The 13,181-nt window shown below is 36.0% G+C and overlaps 1 protein-coding gene across 3 annotated transcripts in view; it reads right to left on the bottom strand.

Annotated features, from left to right (window-relative positions):
* Positions 1-13,181, bottom strand: part of TFEC (transcription factor EC) — a 122,599-nt gene that overhangs the window by 21,870 nt on the left and 87,548 nt on the right. Inside the window, exon 4 of one of the 3 annotated variants that reach the window (XM_059396532.1) lies at positions 9,317-9,403. The exons of the other annotated variants lie outside the window; for them this stretch is intronic. Within the exon in view, the coding sequence (XP_059252515.1) occupies positions 9,317-9,403 (87 nt within the window). The remainder of the gene's footprint in view (positions 1-9,316; positions 9,404-13,181) is intronic. 3 annotated transcript variants of the gene reach the window in all.

Raw genomic sequence — 13,181 nt, 5'->3', positions numbered from 1 at the left:
TATTATTTTTTTAATCTACCACTAAAATCACAGGCAACCAGAAGAAAAAAAAAAAAAAGAATTTAGACTTCATCAAAATTTAAAGCTTTGTACATCAAAGCACATTAAAAAGAGAGTGAAAAGATAACTCATCAGTATAATAGTGAAACTATTTGCAAATCATATAAGAGATTAATATCCAGATTATATTTTCTTAAAATTCCAACAACTCAACAACTGCAGCAACAACAAACCACCTGATTAAAAAATGGGCAAAGGATTGGAATAGACATTTCTCCAAAGAAGAAGGCCAATAAGCACGTGAAAAGATGCTCAACATCATTAGTCATTAGGGAAATATAAATTAAAACCACAATGTGATGCCACTTCACATTGATTAAGATGACTATTATCAAGAGAAAGGAAAATAACAAGTGTTGGTAAGGTGCAAAAACTGGAACCTTTTCTGATGATGTGAATGTGAAATGATGCAGTTGTTGTGGAAGATGATATGACAGTTTCAAGTAATCTTTGTAAAAACTCCATGAGGAGTTAAAATGTTTCCCATTTTAAATATAAAATAATTAAAACTGAAAAATTAAGTTATCTCAAGATCATACAGTTATATAAATAGTGGGCTTGGGATTTAATTTTGGGTTATATGAAACAAAGGCTGGATTCTTTACTACCTACCCTAGTCTGGAAAGATCCTTTCCTTAACACTTTGAATGGTAAGAAGTGATTTGAACATGCAAAAAGTTGGAAGCCATTGAACAACTTTTTTCTCAGTTTTATTCAAGTATCAAAATCCAACCTACTCTCTAAGGCTCAACTTAAAGTCCAAACGTTCTCCAACACTGTCTTTTATGGCAGCACGGTTTATTTTTCTCCTCACCAAAACATACAGGACTGATAAACTCAATCACTCAATCATAAATTTAATAATTTAGTTTATATTTATTGTTTTACCCCTCTTCATTTATTATATTCCACTCAGCAAAGAGAGTACTGTAGTATATACTACTTACCGTGTGCATGAAAATTACTTATCTAAAAGCCTGAGAATTTTCTGGAGAGATGTGTGTGTGTGTGTGTGTGTGTATACACATATGTATGCATAATGTATGTGTATAGATGTATTATATATGTATACTATGTATGTTTGTCTATATGTATGTGTGGTCTATGTGTGCGATAAGTCCTTCTCTCAGATAATCTCATTATAAATACAAAAGAGGAAAGGAAATACATTTATTATATATTTTCAGAAAATTTTTCAATATAAACACTAAAAGCAAAAAACTTCATATACCCTTACATATATATGTGTATGTGTGATATCTATGTGTCTATATTTACATCACATATTTAGTGTAAGGTTCATGGGAAAACTGAGTTATTTGGATCTTCTATTTTTCTTTTCTGTGAAGATATTCACGGTAGAACTAAAATGGTAAAAGTAAGCCTGAAATTATTAGAATAACTGTAGACATAAAAAGAAGAGAAACATCAGGCATAAAGAGAGAGCACTGTAGGGGAGAACATACCATACAATGTATGCATACATAAAAAAATGGCATTTAAAAGATTATTTTTTTCCTTTGGGGTATTTGTTCATTTAAATGTAGTAAACTAGATTTTTCCAGTTTTAAGATACACACTATTGATCTCCCTCTGTATTTTATTTGCAAAAGCAGGGCTACATATGAGGTTTGAATGACAAACATTGAATAGGGAAGTCCCACTGAGTTATTATTATTTTTGTTCTATTATGAGTGAAGAAAAATAATGTGTTGGGCGGGAATAGAAGGTCCCTTGTCCTTGGCCAGCTGGCTTATAACTTAAGTAGAAAAGATAAAACACAAAGTAGAGATGGTAACTTAGAAATACTTTTGCATCACACACTTTATATGCATATGATCTACTTAATACTAAATTAATAAGAACAGTGATTGACTTAATATAAACACTACAATAAATAACCAGTGGAACCCTCACTTTCTGATAGAAAAGTCCCAATATACATTTTTAACAATTCTTTTTCTTACTACAGAGACAATAACAGTATTTTTACTGTATCCAGAGCACCTAACACTATGTTGTAAGTAAACAAGTTTGTTGGTGTACAGCAGATTATATATTATGCATTTCAAAGCTCAATTTCTACATACCTTGTTTTATGGACTATTAGTTTATAAAGCTGACATTCAGTATTTAAGGTGGCTTCATCTCCAGACATTGAAAGAATTCCAAAATGCACTTGCTCACCAGTTTTAACACTGCAGTGTCTCTAACCTTCACAAGAGCAACAGTTTTCTCTTTCTACTTCATCATTTTCTTTTCCTTAAAAACTGGCAAACAATAGCTGAGAGGACTGGGCAGAAAACTCAGCGCCAAGGTGAACTTTGGCTCTTCCTTGGACTTTAAGACTATCTGCTCTAGATTGTGATTGACAAAAGCTTGCTTGTTGATGTTATGCCCTCCTCTCAAGTTCCAACCAAATGCAAGGGGCTGTTAATGTTTACTCAGTCCTTGCCTCTGGAATGGTCTTGAACTATAACAGTTTACTGAGCTTGCCAAATGCCACCAGCATTTAGAGACACCTGATTGAAAAATAGCTATCTATGATAAAAGAAATGAGTTACTCGGTACCACCACGTCTCGAAAAGGAAGGGGTGAAACCAAGACCACCCGGTGGAAATTACAGGGAGACAGATCTAAACTCACCGGCTAAGCTATCAGCCTACATGTGTGTGGCAGAGAATCCTATCAGGCCGGGGTTCCTTCAAATCTTAGGATTCTTCAGTTCTAGGAAACAGCTTCCTTCTGAGGCTGCTGGCACAGGAGGGTGGGTAGGATTGTTGTTGCATCTGGTATCCTACAGGACTGGATTCAAAACCTCCCCTGCCATTCACTAACTGCGTTAACCAGGACAAATTACTGCACTTCTCTAAGCCTCTTTCCTCAACTGTAAAGTTATTATAGGTAAGACTAGCCTCTCTCCCATAGGTTTGTTGGGATGATCTATACAATTTTTCACAAAAAGCGTTCTGCACAATCCTTGCCACAGAACAAGTACCTGAGGCACAGTAGCTATTATAATAGTTGTTATCCTTGTTGCTACTGCTTTTTCTGTTAAAAAAATTATTAAATACTAATGTATAATGGGAATAATTTTTTCAATATGTGTGGATTTTGAAATATTTATTTAACATGTGTTTGCTGAACCCCTATGATGTGCTAGGCATTATGCTAGGTGCTGAGGATAAAATAATAAACAGGTCACAGCTCTAGGTTCCAGGGACATAGCAGTGAACAAGACAGACAAAATGTTTATCCTCAAAGAGTTTACATTCTAGGGGTGGGAGCATGCAATAAATAGGCAAATAAAATAATCATTCTAATAAGTGTCAGAGGTCATCAAAATAAGACAGTGATTTAGGGACTGATGAGATGGGGTCTTTAAGCTAGCCTGATTGTGGAAGGCCTCTGTGACAAGCTGATATTGACTGAAGATTGGAAACTTCAGCCATGCAAAGGGGCAGCCATGCAAAGATCTGGGACAAAAAAGGAAGTTCAATGGTCCTAAGATGAGAGTAGGCATATCATGTTCAAGGGGCAGGAAGAAAGCTATTGAGGCCAAAGCCTAAAGTTAAAGGGAAATGCTGACAATGGTAAAATGTCTGGATTATATTCTGAGGATTTTAGGAAGTTAACAGAATGTTAAGCAAGGACAAACAGGATCTAATTTTTGCTTTGGGCAGATCATTCTGTCTACTGTGTGAACAGCTGTAAGGGGCAAGAAGTAGCAGAGAAGTTAGGCTAGATTCTGTTTCTGAAGTTCAAGTGAGAGATGATGGTAGCTTGGAAAAGTGTTTTTAGTAGAGGAGCTGATAAGAAGCTGGGAGATTTGGGAAATCTTGAACGCTTGTGAGAATGTGAAGGTGTGGGAGTAAGAGTGAGAAGAAAGATGACTCTTTAGGAGTAGGGGTTCTAGATGAACCAAAAGTAGATTTGGGTAGGTGGGGGGGGGATTTCTGTCAATCATATTAAGTTTGAGATGTCTGTTAGAAGCATTAAAGATGTCAAGCAGTAGGATAAATGGGTCTCGCATATAGGGGAGAGATGTAGGCTAGAAAAGGGTAGAGATTACCTGTAAGATGTATAAATACATGAGAAAAGAGGGCTGAAGTCTGTGCCTTGGAACAGGTGAGAATTGAGACACCTATTAGAAAAGAAAGAACCAGGAAGGTGGGTAGAAAAGCAGAAAATGTGGTGCCAGAGAATCCCCGATCATACATCAAGAAAGAAAAATGATCAACCACGGCAAATACCACCGAGAAGCCAAGTGAGGTGAGAACGAAGACCTTACTACTGGCTTCTACTTTGGTTGGTTTTAAGAGCTCCTTTAGAATTGTGAGGACAATGGCTCTGTTGGAGACTAGAAAACAGAAGGGTAGAAATGGTGGCAGGGTGAGGATGGAAGCAAGAAGCCCTTCTGTGAGTAAGTCAGTCATGAAATAGTGTGGCAACCAGAGAGAAAATGTGTTCAGAAGGAGTTTTGGTTTTACTTTTAGGGAGTGTTATTAAAGACCAGTGTAATGATGATATGCATAACCCTATAGATCAGAATAGACTGATTATGGAGGAGAAGGACTCACTATTTAGAGAAGGAAAGACCTTGAGAAGGTAAGAAGGAGTAAGATCCAGGGCACAAGTGGTGGGCTGGCCTTAGATTATGAGCAGGAGCAATTATAGAAGAGATGGCAGAAGAAATTAAAACAGATGCAGATGATTTAGTAGAATTGGTGATGCCAATCTACTAATGAATGAATCCAATAGTGTTGCATACATTTCTCCTTAAAATACATTGTAAAAGAGAAATTGGCTGCAAAATGAAGAATGGGCAATGAATTGCAGGGTTTTGAGGAGAGAAGGGGAGATATTAAAAACTGGTCTGAATAAATGAGAACTTTCACAGGGCATAGCTGTGTACACCTGCAGAATGGGTGGTGAAAGGCCCTGCGAAGTTTCGGTGATGTATTTGAGGTGAGTACTATGAACAATGTGGTGAAATTTTATCCGTTAACCTGCTCGGGTTGAGATGTAGAGTAAGATGAGAGAAGTCTAATCAGGGCAGGGGTTTTGCCAAGGAAGTAAAATGAAGAAAAAGAGGGGAGATGTTAGGAGTATTTGCAAGAGGACTGGTTAGAGTGCTTGACCAAGGACTCTAGACAGGTTAAAGAAATTTCCAAAATGTTGTGAGTGTGAAGTCATAACTATTGAAAACAGTGATAGAGTCCATTGATTTTGAGCTTGAACAACTGATGAAATAATAACACTACAGTAGAGGTACAAATAGAATGTTAGGGTTAAAAAGTGTGAAATGAAGATCTTATGGGATAGAAAAAATAGCAATAACAAGATCTAGGATGCAATCATGTGAAGGAATGGCTAAATGGGGAAGAGAAAAATAAATTGACACTAAAGAGACTGAGAAACTGACAGGTTAGGGTTTTGTCAAAAGTATGACTGGCTTGGCTGAATGTTTCTGGCACCTTGGCTCTTTGCAATCTAGTTTACATAGTTGTTACAGTAAGAAGATGCTGACACATTAGGGTTAGAAAAACAAGAGGTAACTTCTTAATTATTCTAACTCTAGTCACTCATCACTCAACATTCATTTCTGGGTCAGAAATATGTGGGCTAAATTGATCTGCAAAGACTTTGAACTCCTTCATTCAACCTGGATAAATGGGAGGGATGACCACAAGTGGTCCAAGATTCCCCTCAGGAGCTTTCAAGTGTCCCATCAATGAAAGTTATTATGTGACTTTTAGTTAAGCCTATATGCAGTGTTCCTAGGATAAATCTTAGCTAAGTGAGATCCAAGGTTTCCTGCTTCCACAGCAAGAGAATGCTAAAATGACTAACAGCACACTCAGTCAACAGGCCCTGAGATTCTACAGATTTCTAGGAGAACTAGAAATTATAAGTAAAATATATAGAAAAGTGAGTCTCAAATAATAGGTGATAAATTAATAATAATTATTGTTAATTGATAACTACCTCACTTTTGAAGTTTGCTATAATGGACATCTGTTGGTTTAGCCTTGTTAGAATTCCCTGTTCTAGTTTAATGTATGTGTTGCTGAAGCGAGCACAACTCCTGTTCTCATTCTCACTCTTAGTCTAGGTAGTTTGGTGTGGGGGGCTGCTCAATCCACAGCTCTAGGGTGAGCCCAAGACCCAGAGAAATTGACTTGGGATAGACATATGACAGACATCGCTCTGGTAAGAATCATCCCAGAGATTTAACTGGAACTAAGGGGAAAATGATGTTCTCCCTCCCTTAGGTTGCCAACCCTGACTGACTGTATCCATTAAGATGAATTTGGCTATATAACAATCAAAAAACTCTGATACACTTAGCTTATAAAATAAAGGAAAAAAAAAATCTTACGTAATGTGAAATCCACAGGTAAAGAATTCTCCAGGGTCATATAAGCAGGATTTCTTTCAGTTTTTCTTCTCCCTTTGTTTCTTTTGATTTTCTTTATTTACATAGCTTCTGGGCAATAAAATGACTACATCAGTCACATTGTCCTACAACATCACAGAGAGGCAAAACCCTTCTATTTCTTGGGTCTACTTTAAAGACTTAAGAAAATTCCCAGAGAGCTGCTCAACATGTCAAAATCACAACACAAGCTCATTCCTCAAACTGTCTCTGCCAGGGGAAAGCAGGGCCACCAAGATTGGCTTAGATTAATCAGAAACTTCTCTTCCTTGTGAAGAAGTAGATGTCGGCAAAAAAACAAAACACAAAAACAAAACAAAAACTGGGTTAGCAAGAAGAAACTATGTGGAACTATGTGCATAGCTTGGAACAGGCTATGATAGTGTTTGCTCGCAAGCTGGGAAAAAAGCCAGCACAGAAGAAAACAAAGGCAAAGTTACGGAGGGCTGCCTGCATGCGATAGTCTTAGCAATTTACACGTGACATAAACCAACAAATTTCTTTCATGCTTAAGCCCCAGATGAGCCAGATTCGACCATCTGAACCAAAAGTTCACTTGCTAACACGCTCACTCAAAGCATTCCTCTGAATCCAACAGGTCTTTATTTTTATCCACATGAACTATAAAAATCCTTCAGAGTTTCCTATCTGTTCTACCAGCCATTCTTAAGCATTTTTTTCCCCTCACCTCTTGACTTTTCTTATGTTGTTCTCTTAACTTGTTACTTTTCTGTGTTCCTGGCTACCTCTTAAAATCTTAAGTATCCCTCATAACTGTATTTCAAATATCATCTTTTCCTAAAGCACTTCCAAAAAAATCTCAATGTAATATGGTTTCTCCTTCACTTGAACCCCAGAGCAACTCTCTGACTAGTATTTCAAATGTACATATGTAGTATACTAGTATACTAAGGTAAGCATAGTATATATATATGGAATATATATATATATATATATATATATATATATGAAATAAAAGATTTTAATTATTCTTATAATGTATATTGGAAATAAAAGATTTTAATTATTCTTATAATGCAGAAGATAGCAGAAAGGTTAAGTGACTTGCACAACATCTAGATTAGAATCTGGGTTTAACACTGAGATCCACACTCTCCCTCCCTGCCTCTCCGGTGCACCTCACTCATTGCCCCACTATCATGTGATCTCCTGACTTGTGAACTGTGTCTTACTCAACTTGAGTTTCCGATAGTACATGGATTATGCTTTGTACATAATACATGTTGAATAAATGCATTTGGCTAATAGAACTCTTTGGTTTTATGTGTAGATCTGGACTTAACAGTGATTGCTGATTGGTCAACACAGGTATTTCTTGATGTAAGTGCAGGTAGGCCTGTAGTATCTATCTTTTTAAAAGAACACTCTAGCTATCATATGCAAATTCCAATAGTTATTGCCACCAATTTGCCCTGAGTAAGGCATTCTATGCAGCCTCTACAAAATAAGTAAGATAATTTGACAAAGAAAATGTTTCAGTATACAATTTTAATGAGTACTACATACAAAGAATAGATTGCAGGAAATTACTATCAATTCCTAAAACCCAGAGGTTGAATACTAGTTAAGAAAATAGTAACTTCATGCTGTGAAATTAGACAGGGAGAAATTATCATTAATAATATATTTATCTAGAGAATTAGTCAGATTTCTTATAACTATGCTGCCTGAAATCTGAGAGGTAGAAAGAATTGTCAGTCTATCCTAAAAAATAAAATAAAATAAAAATAAAGTCTGCAAAAAGACTAAATTTTAAACTTCATTTGAACTTTGTCAGATAATGCCAGTATTTGTGACCTATTCTAGGAGGCCCTGCTTATCAGAGGAAAGGGATACTTCTCTCTAGATATTCTGTCTGGGAAAAAAGGAACAGAAAAGAAAAAAAATGGATACTTTCTTTAGGTCTTAAATTTATATGTTCATCATTAACATAACCCAGCTCATTGATTTGCTGATGAAAAATATCCATACAACACAATATAGTCAGAATCCATTTTCTTTAAATGAAATGTTTAAAATAACAACTCTATCACAATCTTTCATATTTTTCCCACTTTTTGAAAAGATCTAAAACTGTAAACAAACCAACCAACAATAACCCTTCAAAGCAGGTGAAAAGATCTTGCATGCCCTTTACAAATAACATTTTTAGTGATTTAATAAATGAACAACGAGAAGGCAACAGCAGTCAAAGAGGAGATAAGACACCATCCCTTCATGACACATCGTTCCAGGAATTTGTGCTGATTGCAACATAGAGGTCTGTCTACAGGCCTTAAAGTAGGGTGAGGCCTGTTCTGCTTTTCTTAAGTTCATCTTTGATCTCTGGTTATTGGTTCTAAAGTGAAGTCATATTTCTTGTTGTTATAATCTTTTTCTTGTCTCTACAAAGTGTAGAGCCCCTGAATCTGATAGTTGTTAGTTGTGGTAAATTAGTCAAAACTTAGCCATTAGCTCATGAAGATGTTTTGATTATATGCTGTGATTATATGTTAAAGATTAAATCACTCATGGAAAATAGCAGATATTTAATTAAATGGATGTTTATAAGGATTAGATAGGTAGATAGAGAGAGAGAGAGAAAATATCACAAGCCCTGTCATCTTCCTCAATAACATTACATAATCTTTCTCTGCACCAATAATATTTCCTAATATTCATCTGTTATCTTGTATCTGTTTCAAAAACATAGAAGACACCATTTACTAATCAAATTAAATTTCTTTTTTTTTTTAATCATCGGATGCCATTATTTATTTCAATCTCATTGACCTCCTCAGGTCTAGAAACACTTACTGTTCTTTGCATTAGCAGAGGAGAGTTTGTTCCTTCCTCTTTAAAACTTGACTCCATACCGATTATATCCTCAATTACGTCTTCCATCTAGCAAGATATAATACATTTAGAATACTGTGCATAATGATAAGAGTTGTGCTTCAGCTTGAATTCAGAGAGAAAAAATTTAGCAATCTTTCAAAGTTTTAAAGAATATTTAAATTAAGGTTATATGTATATCAAAACCCAGAATACTTTAGAGCTTAAAATGAAGAAATCCTGCCACTCTGATCTGTGTTGCTTTTCCGTGCATTTGCTTCCGCCAGCTGGCAGGTGATGGCTGGGCAAATCACCGTGGGCCAGTCCCTTGGAAATCAGTATCTATATAAATAGAGAGGTTATCATGTGCCTCAAGCCAGAGCATGTGTACTTAACCTGTAGAGGGATGACTTCCTACAAACTTTACTTTCCTTTTGAAATGTTTTGATTGCATCTTACAGGTGGATATTCAAATAGCAGTGGTCAAACCAGGCACTTGGTCCACATGGATACAAACTACACGGGAACATATTATCCAACTTTCCCTAATGGCTAATAATAATAATAATAGGAATATCAACAACAACAATAGTCACTGACCCATTAAACAGCAACAAAAGCAATCATACAGTGTTGGGGGATATGCCAGGCACTTTCTCTGTGCTTTGCATCCATCAGCTCATTTAATCTTCACAACAACTCTATGAAGTGATATTATCATTATCTCAATTATACAGAGGGAGAAACTGAGAGGGAAAAAAAGTGCTCAATAGCTCATTCCAGATTATGAAACTGGTGAGCGACAAAGGCAGGACTGAAATTCTGGAAATCTGGCCCTAAAGTCCTAACTTAAGTCACCGTCTTACTCTCTTTCCCAATTCCTTTCTAAAATAGACTTTCTTCTCTCCTGTACTTTAGCTGGAGAAGATTTCAAAAGCTTGTATTTAGTCACCATACAGTATGTCCTTAGTTTTTGGTGTAGTGTTCCAAAATTCATTGACATAATATTAAAAAAGAAAAAAAAAAAAGGCAGGTGATATAACTCTCTCTCTCTCTCTCTCTCACACACACACACACACACACACACAGTCTTGTATTTAAGAAAACAAAACAAAACAACAACAACAACAAAAAAACGCTTGGGTGACTCAGTCCATTAAGCATCTGCCTTAGGCTCAGGGTCATGATCCCAGAGTCCTGGGATCCAGTCCCACATCAGGCTCCCTCATCAGCGGGAAGCCTGCTTCTCCTTCTCACTCCTCTTGCTTGTGTGTTTTTTTGTGTGTTTTTTGTTTGTTTGTTTGTTTGTTTGTTTTGCTGTCTCTCTCTCTCAGTCAAATAAATAAGTAAAATCTTAAAAAAAAAAAGGTAATGAGAATGCTGAATTTATACAACTGTAGTACTCTGAATTTCCTATAACATAGGCAGAAACAACTAGGAGTAAACTCAGAGAGATGTATGAGAATATTTTATGATTCTGTTAATGTTATCTTCTAAGCAAGATTTCTGAGAACCTTAGAGAATCAAATATTCAGGCTTCTATTAAGATACTCCCAAAGTTGATATGCCAAAAAAAAAATTTTGGAACACTTTTCAATATTAATTTAATTAATATTTGTTGAGCAGTATTTATTGCAAGACCTTGTTGCAAGTATTAGAGCTATAAAAACAAACACCACAAAGCCTCTGCCCTCTTGGAACTCTAACGCTAATGAGGAAACAGACAAGAAACAGCTTAATAACAGACGGTGGTCTGAAGAAATTAAATCAGGTAGGGAGAGAGCTTGATGGGAATGAGTGTTATTTTAGAAAATGGTCAGAGAAGGACTTACTGATATTTGAACAAAGACATGATAATAACTGAAGTATTAAAGGTAAAGAACTTTGAACCTAAACATTTATAACCAATAAAATATCCCATAAGTACATGGGCGAAATAAAATTGTTCTAAGGCATTCTATACTCAAAAGTTTTACAGCAAAAAGGCCTTTGAAAAACACTCTTCCAGGAAGTATTCCAGTTAGATGAAAAGTAAAATAATGAAATCTATACAAATGAAAAATGGGTAAATAGGAGCACCTGGGTGGCTCAGTTGGTTGAGGGTCCATCTCTTGATTTCAGCTTAGGTCTTGATCTCAAGGTCTGCTTTTCCCCTTTTCCCTCTCCTCCTACCCCCACCCCCGTCCTGCGTGCACGCTGTCTTCCTCTCTCTCTTTAAAATAAATAAATCAATCTTCTGAGAAAAAGGAAAAGAAAAAGAAAAACGAGTAAATAAAAGTAAACTTTTTTTGAGCTAAACAAGAATATAGATAGAGAGAAGAGAGAAAGAGAGAGATCCTGTAAGTCCCAATATAGGACGATAGGTGAGAACAAGGCGGTAAGACCATACTAAGGAAAATTTTTACTTAAGGATATGACATAGATCTTGCTGAACAATGACATAGATATAGGAAAAGATATAACTATTGCATCTTAAAAAATTAGACTAACAAAAAAGAAAAGAGAGAAAAAAGACCTGCTCAATGGAGGATAGAAAAAAAAAAAAAACAAATAATGAAACAAAGTATAGTAATTTTAAAATATTAAAGAAGTAATAAATCCTAGAAGTAATAAAAGGAATGTAAATGAGCTAACACACTGCTTGAGAAACGATCTCTCAAATTGGATTTGTTAAAAAGTATTATAATAGTTAATTAAAACAAAATAAGAGAAAATTGAAAATAAAGTGAAAATTGTACCCCAAATATGACCAAATGGAAAACACAGTAGCAATGTTAATATTGGGCCATATAAGAATCAAGATAAAATTTTAAAGGAAAAGTAATGCCAAATGATCATAAATTGATATGCATTTAGAAATATCTATGGCAGCAACCTGTCAGAATTCTACAGAAAAGTAAATCAACAATTGCAGTTGAATATTTTAACTCACTTCTCTCAAAATTGTAAATCTGACGTTAGCCTTCCTTTCACCTATTCTTCAGCACAGGCCTTGAGTCTTGTCATCCTCTAAACCACTTCATTTCTAAAATCTTAAATTCTATGATCTCACTGACCAAAACACAATCTTCCTTTTAGATCCAATCTAGAGCCTGTTGCAAGTCAACTAAACAATTTTCAGTTTATGACTCTCTCTCTTGTCTTTGCCTTATTAGCTTTTGGCCCAGTGATCCCAAACATCCCAGGTTTCAACCTCTCCACCTCCTGTCAATTCTGAATTCAAGGTGGAAGAATGGTTTCTGCCAACCATCCTACTGAAATTCCTTTTGTTGTTGTTGTTGTTTTCTTGACTGCTTATCAGCCAAACTCAAGATATTTATCAACCCTTATTTTGCTAGAGTTGGCTACCACACTTGAGTGCATAGTTCATTTAAACTAACTTCTTTAAGCTAACTCTTTGGTTTCGATGACCGCACACTGGCTATGTGTTTATTTTACTTTTATAGTTCCTCCTCTCTGACCACCCACTAAATATTGCTAATGGCTCAATCCCATCCTTGGTTCATTGCTCTTCTTACTCTCTTCATTGATCTCTAGGAGCTCTCTTTCTCACGTGAACTTTTAAGTGTCCCCCTGTCCCCCGCTCCCTCACCCCATGCTGACAACTCTCAATCTCTTTTTCCAGTCTAGATCACTCTCTTTGAGGCAAACTTGGATCTCTAGCTGTCACTGGCATCTCTACATGGTGATCTCTGAGATACCCCAACTCTAGCATGTTCTGATAGAGGGTCTCATTACCTTTCATTGCATTATAGAAGTAACTTGCCAATTGGCCCTCTCTCTCCAGGATTCCTCTCCTCCATAGCAGACAGAATGATATTACAGTCAAATCTGATTATGTCACTCC

Source organism: Mustela nigripes, chromosome 4 (assembly GCF_022355385.1).
Source record: "Mustela nigripes isolate SB6536 chromosome 4, MUSNIG.SB6536, whole genome shotgun sequence".
Taxonomy (NCBI): Eukaryota; Metazoa; Chordata; class Mammalia; order Carnivora; family Mustelidae; genus Mustela; species Mustela nigripes.
Note: the sequence above shows the minus strand (reverse complement) of the source record. Positions and strands in the feature narration are given on the sequence as shown.